Source organism: Strix aluco, chromosome 11 (genome assembly GCF_031877795.1).
Source record: "Strix aluco isolate bStrAlu1 chromosome 11, bStrAlu1.hap1, whole genome shotgun sequence".
NCBI classification, from domain to species: domain Eukaryota; kingdom Metazoa; phylum Chordata; class Aves; order Strigiformes; family Strigidae; genus Strix; species Strix aluco.
This window is the reverse complement of record NC_133941.1, coordinates 9,317,737-9,333,014: the sequence shown is the minus strand read 5'-3', so window position 1 is coordinate 9,333,014 and position 15,278 is coordinate 9,317,737. Positions and strand designations below refer to the sequence as shown.

At 47.1% G+C, this 15,278-nt stretch overlaps 1 protein-coding gene across 2 annotated transcripts; it reads left to right on the top strand.

Annotated features, from left to right (window-relative positions):
- Positions 1–417: 417 nt before the first annotated feature.
- PROK2 (prokineticin 2) lies at positions 418–8,739 on the top strand. Of its 2 annotated transcripts, none has more exons than XM_074835983.1 (3): positions 418–566; positions 4,240–4,365; positions 7,786–8,739. In XM_074835983.1, exons 1-3 carry the CDS (start codon positions 465–467, stop codon positions 7,909–7,911), a joined length of 354 nt encoding a protein of 117 aa, XP_074692084.1. In that variant the 5' UTR covers positions 418–464; the 3' UTR covers positions 7,912–8,739. The 2 variants fall into 2 exon arrangements, with proteins under 2 accessions (XP_074692084.1, XP_074692083.1); XM_074835982.1 differs by having other exon boundaries at positions 418–680.
- The last annotated feature ends 6,539 nt before the right edge of the window (positions 8,740–15,278 follow it).

Genomic DNA, 15,278 nt, shown 5'->3' with positions numbered 1-15,278 from the left:
CCCCCAGACCTGCTGCGGGACATCACCAACATGCTGAGGGATGTCCCCCTCAAACCTCCTGAATGATGTCCCCAACATGCTGAGGGATGTGTGGCCCCCACCCCCGACCTGCTGAGTGATGTCCCCTAGACCCGTTGTGTGATGTCGCCCCCCACCCCAGACCTGCTGCGGGATGTCCCCCCCGCCGTGGGCTGCCCCCCAGGCATCCGCCGGCTCTGTGGGGGTGTGCGGGGGGGGTGCGTGTGTCCCGCAGCCGCGGAGGCTCGTCCCGCGGCCGCGCACCTGGGCGCGGTGGGGTGCGCGCGGCGGTCCGCGGCCGCGGCGCTGCCAGGGCGGGGGTGACTCACGCTGCCGCCAACGGCAGCCCCCGGCTTTATAACGGCTGGGGCGGCCGCCGCGCCCGGCTCCGCTGCGCCGCGCTGCGCCCGCGGGGAGCGCAGGGGCCGCGCCCGCGGGACGGCACCATGCGGAGCTTACGCGGCTCTCCGCCGCCGCCGGTGCTGCTGGTGCTGCTGCTGGTGCTGCTGCTGCTGCTGGCTGCGGGGCGCGGCGCCGTCATCACCGGGGTGAGCGCCGTCATCACCGGCACCGACGGCACCGACGGGACCCGCCGCGCCGGTACCGGCGGCCGCAGGCGGGCTGGCGCCCGGCGGGGGCTCGGCGGGAAAGGGTTGGCGGAGGTGGGGTGGGGGCTCCGCTTGGGGAGCGGGGACAGGACTTGGGGGGGTCTGTCTGCAGTGAGTGATAGCGGGACGTGGCGGGGGGGTGCCCCGGATGAGGGATGGCAGCGTTGAGGGGGGAGCTGGCTCTGCCGTGAGGGATGCTCGGAGGTGGGGGGGTCTCTGCGGGGTGGGCAATGCCGGGGGTCTGTCCCGGATACGTGATGCCAGGACGTGGGGGTCTCTCTAGGGAGAGGGATGCCCGGAGCTGGAGGGTGTCTCTGGGATAAGTGATAACCCGGACGGGGAAGGGAGGGCTGTGCCCGGGGATGAGAGATGCCAGGGCTTGGGGTGTCTGTCTGGAGAAGTGATGCCAGGACGTGGGGGTCTCTCTGGGGTGAGGGATGCCAGGATATGGGGGCGTCTCTCTGCAGTGGGTGACAACAGGACTTGCAGGTCTCTGGGGTGAGAGATGCCACGGTGGGGGTTCTGTCCCTGTGGGGTGAGGCATGACTGGACTCGGCGTGGGGGTGTCTCCGGACTGGTCCGGGAGTGTGTACACACTCCAGCTGCTTCTCCGGGACTGGAGGCTGTGTCCCCGTGCCCCCCCCATGCACCCCCAGCTGCCCCCAAACCTGCCTCGGGAGGGCCCGGCTTGGGGCACCGCTTGTGCACCCCGAGCTCCTTCAGCCCCATCGCTTGGAGGGCAGGCACCGGTATTGCCATCCTCGCAAAACGCTGCTCTTTTTTTCTTTTTTTTTTTTTTTTTTTCTTTTTTTTGACTATGACTGTGCTGCTTTTTTTCCTCAGTAGCCACCCATTGCAAATGAGCCCTCTGTTGTTGTTGTTGTTGTTTTTAGGCTTGAGATTTAGTTCGGTTGTGAAAATATTTTTTTTCTAAAGATGTTATTTAACCCAAAGCCTTGCATCACTCTTAAGCAAAATGATTTTTTTTTTACTGTTTGCTTTGGATTAATAACCCAGCGCCTGCATTCCTTCGAGAGCTTACATGTCTTTTGTAACCATCAGAAGTTGTACTTGCAGTAGCAGATTACTCCGTGGCTGTCCAGGCTCCCTGTCAGGACTTCACCGAAGTCCATGAAACAGCTTGTAGGCATTTCTCTGGATGTCAGATCAGTTCCCAGGACTTAATTTTCAGATCATAGAGTGTGAAGGAATTTTTTAATATTTGAGAATTTCAAGTTCCTTTTAAGTAGAAATATTTCCAGCAATGGAGAACTAGTTTATATAAGACTGTTATTAGAATCGTGGCTACACCTTTAATGCATAATTAATCCATTAAATAAAATAATTGTGAAGCACTGAATAATAGATCAAGGACAAAGCAGATTCAAAAAGTAGAAATAGATTAGAACTAGAAAATGTTACTTTATTAACTTTTGCTTAAACCACTTTGATGCATTTTTGGCTTCTGATGAACAGGCAAATCTCAGACAAGAGCTGACGTAGGTGTTCCCGTCCCCATCCTCTGAGTCTCGAAGGTGCTTTTCCTTTGCAATTTAAGGACTTGATTCAAACCTTCCTGACTTCAGTGGTGGTTCGTGTGCTGACTTCAGTTGGCTTTGGAGCTTGCATTTCACCTGGGACTTTTTCCTCGAGCTGAATTTTCCACAAAACTGTGTTTAAATGGGGTGCTGAAGAGGAATGTCCTTCATGTTGTGTCCTGTGAAGATTAGGAGTAGCAGTATGAATTACACACTGCAGATAAGGTGCGGGCAGGAGCATTTGGGTTGAATATTTTCACAACTTGTCACACATTTTTGGAAAGGGGACCTTAAAAGTTCTGCCAGGTGTATATATGTGTGTGTGAGTTTTAAAAAGAAATTGTTCAGCACAGTGTTTTAGATACCCTTGCTTGCTAGGACATACTGAGACCCATTTGGCAGCTGAGTGGTACTTCACTCCAGGACCAGTCCCACGGAGATGGATGGGGTTTGAGATACACAACTGAGAAAAAAGGGAGTCAGGAGCTGACCGGTGAGGAACAGTAGAGCCTGTGACTCCAGCTAAGCAGTGGGCAGGGGCAGCCAAAATCACTGGACCTGCAGTTTTTTTGTGACTCGGGCAGAATTAGACCATTAGAGCGCTTTTTTTTTTTTTTTTAAGAAAGAGGTTAGAAAGTAAACATTATCTATCTGGTAGGCTGTAGTGGTAGTTTTATGGCCATCATAATCTTATAAGTAAATACTCTGTGTGTTTGGGCTCACCTGTAGCATAGACCTATCTGCTTCGTTACACGTGTGTTTAGGAGGAGTGCTAGCTGTTCTGGTTACACACACTATTTAACAGCTTGACCTTAATGCAACAGCTTTTTCCTAAATTACTGGCTGATCTGTAAATACGTATTTTGATCTGGCTTCTGCTGGTTGAACTAGTGTAATATTTACCCAGTAGAGTACAGTCTAATGGCATTTATCATGTAAATCCCAAGGTAGGACCTGTAAGCGTTTTTCCTCAAGTGAGTGTTTGTTCTGATATGCAGTATTCCCCAGAGCCATTATCATCTTTTATGTACATTTTTATAAGTTGCTTGTTTATGTACCTCTGACCAGTGCCTTTCGTCTATCACTCCCACTGTCAGACATTAGGAGTAGTGAGTTAATTAAGCTTACCTTTGGGGTGTAATCAGAACCTTTAACTAATGGCATTTCTCAGCAGAGAAAGGAGATTGTTTTTTGCATTAAATTCATGCTGATAAGCTTTTGGTTAAAAAATAAGCAAAAGATACGCAGTAACCTGTTTCCAAACTCTAACATGTCGATTGCTCTTCATGGTTTCTGTTTTTTAAAACATACCCAATAGTTTGCATTTTGGTTTGTGCTTATCTAAGCTGTATTGGTTAAGTGGCTGAAATATTTTTCCCCGCCCTTGCAGGGGGAATGCTACCACTTGGATATGGACACTTATGCAGAGCTTTTTCTATTATACATTTAAGACCTCTTTTAGTTACTTGTAACTTTTAGTTACTTGTCATTCTAGATAACAACTACAGAATCCATATTTAAACTTCTATTTTAGCTACTTCCACTTGGACTTCTCTAATAAAACTATCATGCAGCCTTGCATTTGCAAAGGCACTCAACCATAAGATATTATCACAAAAAACTAGAAGGAATAGTTTCTTAAAAAGCTTTAAATTAGTGGATAATTTCTTATCTAGCTTCTCCATAAGATTGAATTCCTGACTGTTCCGTGTGCTTGGTCCTTGTACTGCCTGAGTTCACCTGGACTCCAATCTGGGAAAGTGGAGTGGCATGTGTGACGGTCCATCAGTGCTCAGAGATTGGGACTGTAAATCACTGACAGTCCTGGATTTGGCCCTGAGCAGCTCCATATGTGGTTGTGGCTTTAAACATCCTGGGCTCAACTCTGAAACATGCCAGGAGCCTGTATTCTGATCCATGGGAGATATAAGTATCGTGAATCAGCCTTAAATCTTGCTATTCAGCTTTAATGAGCCATGGTAACTTGTGGGGTGTCAGAGGCAGTCCTGATCTGTCCTATTTCTGGAATATATTTATTATTCATTTTATTTGCCTAACGCTGTATTGAACTGCAGGCCTGCGACCGAGACCAGCAGTGCGGAGGAGGGATGTGCTGTGCGGTTAGCCTCTGGATTCGCAGCCTGCGAATGTGCACGCCGATGGGAAATTTGGGAGAGGATTGCCACCCTTTGAGTCACCCAGTGAGTACCTCACCAGGGGGGCTGTGGGACCAGAGCTGGCAGGGCAGAAAAAAACAGGACTATACTGCGCTGAACGTCACATTGCATAAAAATTATACGTGGTGAAAAGGTGGGGAAACATCCCATGCGTTACAATACCCATCCATTTGCATTTGTATGGAAATAGAGCTGAAGGTACCTACGTAAGGAAATACATTACTGTCAGAACTATGCTGAAGAGAATCCAAGGATGAAAGTACTACACACTTTCCAGATTGTTTTCTTATTAGTTTGTTGTTGCTGTTTTGCTTCATTACGTGATCCAAAACAGCTTTAGCAGTTCCCAAGCCCAACCCTGCCGATGCCTACGTGCATGAGCAGGAGCGTAGCAAATGCCACTGACTGCAGTGGAACTGGACAGGATCCCATCACAAGCATAAAAATGTCACCAGCCGGTGTTGGGACACCTGGTGCATCACTGCAGCATGGTCCCTGCCATCCCATTTTGCTCCAGAGGCTGAGAGCCACTGGTGCCTTCAAAACCCATTGAGAAGGTGTTGACACACACTTGTACTTGAGAAAACTCACCACGGGTTCTCTTTGCTTCTATTCTACCTATTAATTTCAAATATATATGTATGTATACATATATACACACACATATATAACACTAGGTGCATATTTGTACATTATTATATGATATACTATTATTAATATAATGATATTAACAAATGCATTTATTTAAGGCTATGTAATTATGTATATATTATGTACTATGAAAAAGGCTGTTTATAAGTAATGCAAAAGACTGAATGGGATGTTACCAAGGAGTGGAAAACCTGGTGGTCTTCAGAGCTGTCCTCAGGAAAGAGTATGGCCCAAGAGTCATCACATGAAAGATATCATGGCAATAAATGTAGATTATAAACGTGCAGCTAGTTAGCTGCCTCCCTCACTGTCTCATCCAATGCCTGGCTTCTCAGATCAGTATCTATGGTTTATTTTCTCAGTGTTAGGAAGTTCAAGGCTCTGTTCTAATACAGTTAAATTTTTAAATCTTCTGCTGTGATATTGGGGACCAAATTCTCATCTTTACTATGTAATGTAGAAGGTTTTTCTTGTAAGGGATCTTTGCATTAACAGGAATCTCAGGGTAAGAAATTGTTTTCTAGGAGGTTTTATGAGCTTATTGTTATTGGGCAATAATTTATACTGTCTGATATATTTTAAACTAATTGCCTGCATAATTACAATCAGAGAAGATGCCTGTTCACCCCATACTTACAGTCATAGTCACTGATGTTTATAAGCTTTATGAGGTTAATTTTAGATTTAGATTCCTCACTCCACTGGTCTTCATGACAAGCACAAAGCAAATTGATTTACTGTAGTATGTGAAATTGGGTATTTTTAAGGACAGAGAGTTTGCTCAGTGAGTCCTCTTCTCTCAGTATCTGGGTGGGGGGCAGCTGGGAGACCAATTGCCCTGAACACCAAAACCTTTCATCTGCAGATCAGGTACAAAGCAAGCACCACCATGGCCATGCCACCGCCTCGGGGACCTCCTGAGGAGCCTGGAGATACCCTGGAGGAGATGGCTGGTGGTTGGGTTTCCACCTTCTAGTTTCCTTCTCAGCAACTAGATGGCGTTGGCTTGATGCCGTTAACAATCCCAGTTGGCACTGAAGAGGCAGAGTTTGCAGGCAGGAAGGCAGGATTTGCTGGCAGGGCCAGGCAGGTGAGGTTTGTCCCATCAGCAGACAGAGCTGGCGGCACCAGGGGTGGCTTTGCAGCCGCTGTGCACATAACCCCCCCGTCTCTCCCAGGATCTCCCTTGTTTCCTTTTCACCTACAAACTCCCATTGCCTCATGCTCATTAAAACCTGGTGCTGGGCACACGGCATGGCAAAGCGTGCACTGGCTCAGCCGGCATCGCTGGCACCGGCTCCAGGCACGTGGGCTCTGCCTGTGCAGGCAGAAGCTGCACGCCCCAGCAAAGCGCCCATCCTGCAGAGCTGTCACCCACTGCCTGTCCCCAGCCGGGTGCGTTATTAAGACACATCTTCAGCGTGGGAGTCCCACTGAAAGGAAGGTTTCCTTGCAGTGAATGTAACGTTTTGAATAAATCACTTGAGCTGTCGGAGGGCTGAGAGGTACCTCTGAGTCAGCCTTACCAGCCCGAGGAGCTCACATTTTAGGTTTTTCTGCAGTGCTGTGCGTGGGCACCCGAGAGATGTGATTCCCATGGGGAGTCCCCGGCACCCGTGGTCGGTGGCCTCTCTGCTTACGCCAGGGCTGAGGGGCAGTGGTGGATTGCGTGGGGAAGACCGCAGCATCCCTTGCTCTGGGTCTGCTCTTCAGATGGTGCTGGGCAGGGGGCTGGCGCTGGCCCAGGGCACCGCAGACGATGTAAGCCCCCAGCTCAGCCCCTACAGCTGGCAGGGTGTCACCAGAGTCAGGCAGGTCCGTGGCGTGATGCACAAGGGAACGTATGGGGCTTTCTCCCTTCGACTTCCTTAAAGAGAAAATTTGCACACTGACACAAAACAGTCTTGGAATATTAAAATCACAGGCTCAAAACACCCAGAAATCTGGAAATGAGGGAACTGGGGCTGCCTGCCCAGCTGGCAGCAGTGGCTTTGTACCTCTGTGCTTCCCCTGCTGCATCCCATGGATGCTCGGTGCGTGCTGCCGCCTGGCAGCACCGCGGCTCCCAGCACGCAGTCCCACCAGGCTGTCCTGCTTGGCTCAATGTGCTGGCGGCGGCACAGCTCCTGTAAAAGACAGAGCTTGTGATCAAGTTGTTAAAGTGTGTCAGTGCATGTGCACGTTGTGACGCAATTAAAGTTGTTTAATGCAGTCCGTATGTGTGCTCCCTGCAACAATGATGTGGCTGGAGGAGGATGAGATGAAATGAGAAACCTCTGCCCTGTGGCAAAAAGGCTCCTGCTCAAAGGGAGGTCAGGCGAGATGACCTCCAGAGATCCCTTCCAGCCTGAATTACCACAGGATCCTGCAGTTCCCTGGTCCCGCTACGTGGCTGACAGGCTGCTCTGTGCTGTACTACAATGCAGGAATCAGGGCAAGCAGAAACCCCTGCACAGGGAGCACTGCAAAACGTGATGCTAAAGGCCAGCGTAGTTTCACAACAGACTCCTTTATGAAACGGGAGTAGATGGAGAATATGTGTCACAGATGTAGATTTACACAGCAACACAGACTGTTAAATTTTGCTCCTAACTGTGGCTTGACCAGGAAATGCAATAGGATTGGCTTTGCCATCTGCTCTCCAGCCCCCGCGCTGCAGCTCGTGGGGATCTCCTGCCGTGGAGGGGGATGGGTGGCATTCCCTGTATCGCCACTCTTCATCCGAATCCATCCCCCCCAAGCACCACCGCCGCTGTGCTCCCTGTCCCTGACGTCTGTGCTCTTTGTCCCCAGGTCCCCTTTGCCGGGCGGCGGATGCACCACACCTGCCCGTGTCTCCCCAGCCTGGCCTGCGTACGGACTTCTCCCAGCAAATTCAAATGTTTACCGGACTTCAGAAAAGAAGATGTCTTTTTTTAGCAGGAGCTATTCTGCTCTAGAAAGAGCCACTCGATGTATTCTTTTTCTTGTTATTGTGACAAACGAGGTACTTGCCAGGAGAAACCCTTTACCATACTTTCCTGCCTCATCAACACTGAAACTGAAGATGAGATACTGTGCTGTCGTGGCCAATGTTTTCAGGAGGGACTTGCAGTGGCGGGTGCTTTCATTTTGGGTGAGCAAAATGACATCTGCTAAAGCAATACTGCTTTCTGAGGGCAGGAGCTTAATGATTTCTGAACCGTCTCATGGTCTTCATGGTTCCAGTTTAACCCCAGAATGAAAACATCCAGGATTATTGTCAGGTTTAAAAAATTTTGGCCATGTTTTTACACTCTGGAATGCCTGAATTGAACTGAGAGTTGAATAATTGCATAGTGTGAAGCATATGACAATTGCCAAAAAACTGTATTTACATTACATTTCATATCTTTATTAATATAACTGTGTTTGTAAGTTAGGTACATCTCTAGGGTAAAAGTTTAACCAATAGATGTAGTTTTTACACTTTTTAAAAGTGGCAGGTGGAACCAAAGCATTTCAATATTCAAAGCATTAAAGGATTTTGTTATTTTAGTATTCTAAGATGAGAAGAAGTTGTTGTTACTTGAGTTGGTGTAAAACTACCCGATCATTTCAAAATATGTATTAAGATGTAGTTTATATTAAAAAAGGAACCCTGAAGTTTATTGTAATGGGCTGCCTGACTTCTTGTATATGTATCAAATTTGCTGTGTAAAAATTCTGTATCAGAATAATGGCAGTATATGATTTGATTTATTTTAATATTATAATATTATTTTGTCATTGTGGTTTTCCATTTTTATTCAGCGTAATCTGTTATCACAGACTGGATTCACCCAAGCTAGCAGAGCTCCTTACGGATAGCTTAGCTAAAGATTATATGCCTCTGGCTGATTTTAGGGAAACTCAGCAGTTTACAAGGCATGAACTCCTCAAACAGGCTGCAGTCTTAGACGATGGAGAAATATTGGTGTAGCTAATACGAGAGGTTTTTCTTGGCACATGCCTCAAAGGATCAACTTTAGCCCAGCAAACATAAAATTTGTGGCTTTTCTATGAAATACTGTGCAACTTCATATTTACTTGCCAGTCCCTGGAGCTGGAATTCCAATAGTTTATGTGAGTTTCACACGTTTCATGCTCTCAGACATGCAAACATATGCTGGAACTGGAAAAGTGAAGTCATTCATCTTTCAACAATCAGTGCTTTGCTGCTGATGATGATGTGGAGGTTGAGAGAAGTTAGCACGCTTGTATTAAGGCAAACACCTGTATTACTTAGAGAAGATGAGAAATATCCCAGCAAGTTTCCCAGGTACCTTCCACTGGGCTCCACAGCCTCCCCAAGGAGACAGAAGGGAACAACTGGACTTGTTATTTTGCCAGATCCTGCACACATTACAAAAATAAATGTCTTGAGAGATAGGATTGCATCTTCCTGGCTCAAGGCAGCTCAACTCCAGGGTTCCCACTCCAAAGCTTATGTATTTTGCTTCACCCTTTGCAGTGGCAATACAGCAGCTGTGGAAGTGGCAACAGATTCAGGTCCTGTAGAAAAAAAAAAAAAAAAAGTTTGAGGTGCCACTAAATGTTAATTTTACATGTGGTTTGCATTAATGTGATCAGGTACAAAGTGCCTCTATTAGTTCTGAAGTCTTACAGGGGGTTATTGCTAACCCAAACGGTTGGATTGTGCTGGTGAAAGATCAGCTCATTCCCATGCTGATGCAGTGACATGCGAGCACTGCAGAAATTCCCATAACCTGGATTTAAAAACAAACCCAAAACCTGATCCTACCACTGTCACTTAATAGCCAGGCTCCCCAAACACCCCGTGCACCCACACAGTCTGAATCTGCAGAGGAGGAATGCACTGGGAGCCTGCGGATTGCTTTTCTGTCCATGTCTATCAGTATAAAATTCAGTTAATACCATGGACTTCAGTTTACACTCAAAGGGAAAATCAAGAAGGAAAATAAAGCCCAAATGTGTATGCATCCCATCTCTTGCTCCATTCATTTTTACCAAAGCACATTATCATGGTGCTCAAAATGACGAACCATAGCAGGAAACACCAGCCCTGCTTCTCATCTGTCACTGGCATAAATCATCAGTGACTCCACTGAAGGTAATAATCCTGGTTTATATCATTGTAAATGAGTGGACAGTTATATCTGGCAACTGCCTCAGACCTGCCAAACTGAACTCCTAGGAGAGTTTATCAGACAAGAGCAGAGTGACTTTGTAGTTGTAATTTGTGCCAATTAACTTGTGGGATTAGGCATTTATCTAGGTAATGAGAACAGCCCCAATTACATGAGTTCAACGTTCACACCATCTATAGGAGGTTGAAGTACTCGTGTCCTGCAGCCGCTCCTGGACAGGGCATGAGGAAGGTCCTTCTCTGAGAGATGTGATCCTGTACCTGCCCTCGAGGGTTTTCTCCACACCACCTCTGCTGCCGCCTGAGCACAGCTGCTGGCGTAGAAGAGCTAAAGGCAAAACCTCACTGTCCTACATCCCCACTATATTCACTTGGCAATAATTATTACTTTTAGTAATTTAATTCTCATTAACTGACACTCACAATGGAGGTTAGTTGATTTGAGAGATCATTTTGGATGGATGATTATGCTTTCGCATCCCAATTCTTTCCTAAACTCTGTCCTAATCAATTACCTTTTCTCCCATCCTAGGGGAGATTTCCTAACCCAAGCACACCTGCAAAGTGCCTTTGATTTCTTTCTGGAGTGGAAGGGGGCAAAAAAGCCTTTTCCTTTGCTTTACAGTGATAATAGTTAAACCAGTGACCACAAGAAGTATTTCAAAATGTAAATGGCCATGTGTGCCCCTCTGCTTTTCCCTTGAGCCAGCTTTTGACTTGAGGGGCACAGCAAACTGGCCTCAACGTGATGATGGAAAAGGTGGCCAGCCTTGAGCCAGCTCTGCCATGAAAGGTTTTCTGCAGCCCCCTGGGCAGCTCAGTTTGGCTCAGCATCTCCCTAGTAATAATTCCAGGCCAGGAACAGCTTCCTTGCCTGCCTGGGAGGAAGGGAGAGGGGCAGGACCTTGCAAGAGAAACCAGATGAGAAAAGAGAACAAAAACTGTGCAGCCCTGGAAACACAGAAACACCTCTGTAAAAGGGAAAAGCCTCATTCTCCAGTATGTGTAGCTTGTTAAGAGAGAACGCTTTCCTTTATTCACTCCACTTAGGAGATCTGTGCCAATGTTTGGTTTAATTTTATTAATATTGGAGTAATATTATTAATTATTAATATCCACATGTGCATTAATTTTTAATATTATATTAATATTTATACCACAGATATGCTATAGAATAATGATGATATCACACCAAACTGCAGGAGTTTCCATGTTTATTACCAGATATTGGGTTAGCAGAGAGCCGTTTTAGGAAAGGACACCACCACATATAATGAGTTGCTGCCTTAATTTGATTACAGACTTATTAGGAAGGGTGAAGCAAGGTGTTTTGGGTTTGCTGGTGCACAGCTGGCTGAGCAAGCACCTGGGGGGCTGCAGGGAAAGCAAGCTGTGCTGCTGATCTTGAGAAAGCCCAGCTGAAGCTCAGCCTCATCTGCATCCTCCTGCCCACAATTCCCCCCCTGGGAAATTTTGTCACTTATAAAAAAAAGTGTTACAAAGTCTTTGAGTGATGGGGTAACACAAAATAAATAGTCCTGGTTCTGTGGCAAGTGGGACCCAGGTCTGCATGGGTGCTTACCTAGGAGACGGGTCACCCTAACCACAACCCTGGCTTTATAGGAGGAGTAGCTGATACAAGACTGAAGGTTGATTTGGTGGATGAGAGAGCAGTGTGGACCAATATATACCTGTACGGACTACTCTAAGGTAAAAGACAAGTTTAAAATTACTTTTATTTATTTGTATGTGGGTTGAAAACTTTGGATTTGTTGCTTTTGAACTCTAGAGTGTTAGAAGATACTATAGCATACTTTGTCAAGAGATATTTTGCTAATTTGTGTCATCAGCATAATGCACCATAATGATGTATGGTAACAGCAAGTATGACCACAGACTGAGGTCATCGCTGATGCCTTACCCCAGCCCCAGTAGCTGATTTTTTTATTACTGCACAGATGGATATTCAAAAGAAACAGAAGGTGCTAAGAATCCCTTGATTTAAACAAGATGTCTCAGGAATTTGATCTTGACAATGTGTAACATGTTTTCCAGAAGGAATTAGAAAATTGCAGGAAGAGAAAAGACAGTGCAAATACAAGAGGATTTTGATAACAGCAAAATCAATGTGCTCTTCTCTATTACATAGATATGAAATGCCAAAGCAGCGGGGGTACAGCATTTAGACTAATCAATAATTCTGAGCACAGGAATGGAGATGAATTTAATGCACATCAAACACAGAGCAAATCACTTACCATTTCTCAAGCAGAGTTCTGAGTGCGGGCAGACCCAGCCCAATACAATAGGCTACATTTCAGTGATTTGACAGGGTACATTCCCCTGTATGATCCAGCTGCCTTGGAGGATGGTAGTAGTCTTTGGGCTACTCTGCCTGGTCATCAGGGCTGAGAAAGGCTGAATGTGAAAGGCTGAAGCTGAGTAAGCCTAGTGTACTGAAGGGAGGGTGTCTGGCAGCATGTTTCATGGCAAGGGGTACAGCACAGGGCAACAGCAAAGTGTGCAGGGAAGGAGGAATGAGCACTATAACCATACAGCTCACTTGTAAACACCCCATGGCAGGGGTTTCCCAAAGGTCTGAGTGTAAGACAGCTTAGTACAGGGGGAAAATGTAAGTCACAATGTAAAAATGACAGAAAAGTCTCCTCTGTAAGCCCCAGTTTGCCTGGGAAACTGGGTAAATGTTAACTGTGTGCCCGGAGTGCCCAGAGCATCCCAGATTGATGTTCCTTTGTACCATGGCACCAGATATCAGTGTGTTACAGGCATGTCCCTGTCCCCAGAAGGTTTCAACTCTCACAGACCAGATAAAGAATGTGTCTGTGCTGTATGCAGTGCGTACCCACACCACTGCAGCCTGAGCTATCCTGGGATGCATAACTGTCCCTGTGCTGTGTCCCAGTTGGTGGCATGGGAAGGATGGGCTGTAGCTGCGTCCCTGCCAGTGCCACACGGCTCTGCATCACACTGTGTGAGCAGTGTATCCTGGGCTGGGAATTCCACCCAGGCCTCCTGAACCCCAGCGCCATGCCTTCACCACAGCATCGCAACACATGGAAGGGATTAAACCTGGTTTTAAATGTAATGTGGCTTTGTAAATCCCAAGGCTGTAACACGGTTCAGAAGCAGACTAGAAATATGGCCTGGTTTCAGCCAAGCGAGTTGGGCTGAGCCTTCTTTATTTACTTTTTTTCTTGCAGATGTTTACAGGCCTGAAAGGTGCAAATGGGCAGCCGCAGCTCTTGCTGCAAAGAGTTCACAAACCAGAAAAGCTGCTGTTAATTTCAGGGGGTGCAAAGCTGGGCCCATTCTTTATTTACTCCTCTAGACCACACTGGAGCCCAGGCAGCAGAGCATATCTCTAACTGCTTTCATGGGACCTGCCAGAAGGGCCAGCTCAGGGAGAGGCGCTAGTGAGGCAGCTGCAAGCACACTCACTCCAAAAATTTCATTGCATCCTGTCAAATTGGTAGATTTCTTTTTTTCCTCCCCAGTTTCTTCTCTCACATGGGTGAAACCTTGACAGAAAGGTCCTCCACCCCCTCAAATTCAATGGCAAAACTTCCTGACTGCAGTGGTGTCATAATTTCAACTCCCTCCCCGCCCTGGTTTCATTAAACTCCCCAAAGTTGCTAGCAAACCTTTCACACATTGCAACAGAGCCTTCAACTATTTGGATTTGGTTTACATCAGCACTTATGCTCAGACAGATATTGCACAAACGGAGAGTAAGAAAAAGTCTGTCTGTCTGAGAGTTTAGATCTACTGGGGAGGAAAATTAGCACTGAGACCTCCGTCCCCACCAGCAGCACTGCAGGCAGGTCCTGGCTTCTGCAGTATCCTTCACTGCCCTGCCGGGAAGCGCTTTGGTGATGCTCAGCCTGAATGTGTCCCTCCTTGCTTTCACACCATGGCTCCAAGCTATACCTCTGCCTGCAATTCTGCTGGCTCCTTGGCTCGGGTGCCCACGTTCTCCCCCTTTAGTCACACTGCAGCTTGGCTGAACATATTGCACGTTCATCCGCCTTCCTCCACACCCAGATGTCTTCTGTGGCTCTGCCGGAGCTCGGCCCTGCAGGCACCTGGAGCTGGTCTCTGTGGCCACTGTGGCCCCGGGGCACCCAGAGGACTGTCCCATCTCCTCCCTCAGCCTTGGTGTGGCATGCTGGGGGACTGCTATGTAGTGTGAGTGTGCAAGGTCTAATGAGGGAGAAAAAAGAAAAAGCCCAGCTGATTTACTCGACTATCAAGCTACTCAATGGTTTCTTTTCCGTCGCCCTCCTGCAAGCACTCGGTGACAGATGGGGACAGATTGAGTGGTTTGATGGAGTGAGGTAATATTCCACTAAATCATTCCTCTTTCTCTCACTGTCAGAAAGCACCCAGACTTCAGCCCTTCCTTCTGAATCTTCTTGTGTTTCCCTCTGTGGATTTTTTTTTTAATGACAAAGCCATTTTAGCTCTATCTCTGCTAAAATTTCTGAGCGGAGCAAGTGCTGGTATTTATAAGGTATGATAAAATGGGTGTTGTAAAACAGTTAGAAAAAGGGAGGCGTGAATCACCGCAAGACAGAGAGAGTTCTGGTGCTGTTTACTGGTGTTTCTGACTTTTTTTTTCTCTTGGCGTGCTCGGGCTGAGCCCCAGACCCTGGCGCAGGGACCCTGGCCAGGCAGGCAGCAGGCTCCTGGGCAGGTGTGCCGTGGGCAGGCACGCAGGCTCGAACTGCATGTCTCACAGATGGAGGATCCATTTTTTTTTCAGGGATGATTTGTTCCAATGGTTAATCATCCTCACAGAAACGCAGGATTTTTTCTTTTTTTTTTAATGACACACCAACAAATAACAATCAGAAACTTTAGGACGGGCTTTCTCTTCACAGGGCAATCTCTTGATTTCTGCCTACTCTATTAGTGCTGTGATGGCTACCTAAAATTAACTGGGACTTCAGAGCTTCCCCATGCCCTTGCAAGACTAGCTTTGAACTTGAAAGCCTCCTACACAAAGTGCTTTGCGCTACCAACCTGGTCACGGTAGAGGTGAAAAACGTGGCACTGAAGAAAGTGGCTTTCCGATAAATACATCCACAGTACAACCATGCATGGCTCACAAGATCAAAGACAGAGTGCAAGTACTGAG

Coding starts and splice junctions, on each gene's coding strand:
- PROK2 (XM_074835982.1), top strand. CDS start 465: ATGCGGAGCTTACGCGGCTCTCCGCCGCCGCCGGTGCTGCTGGTGCTG. Junction 681..4,239: donor GCGGGAAAGGGTTGGCGGAG/GTGGGGTGGGGG, acceptor ATTGAACTGCAG/GCCTGCGACCGAGACCAGCA. Junction 4,366..7,785: donor GCCACCCTTTGAGTCACCCA/GTGAGTACCTCA, acceptor CTTTGTCCCCAG/GTCCCCTTTGCCGGGCGGCG.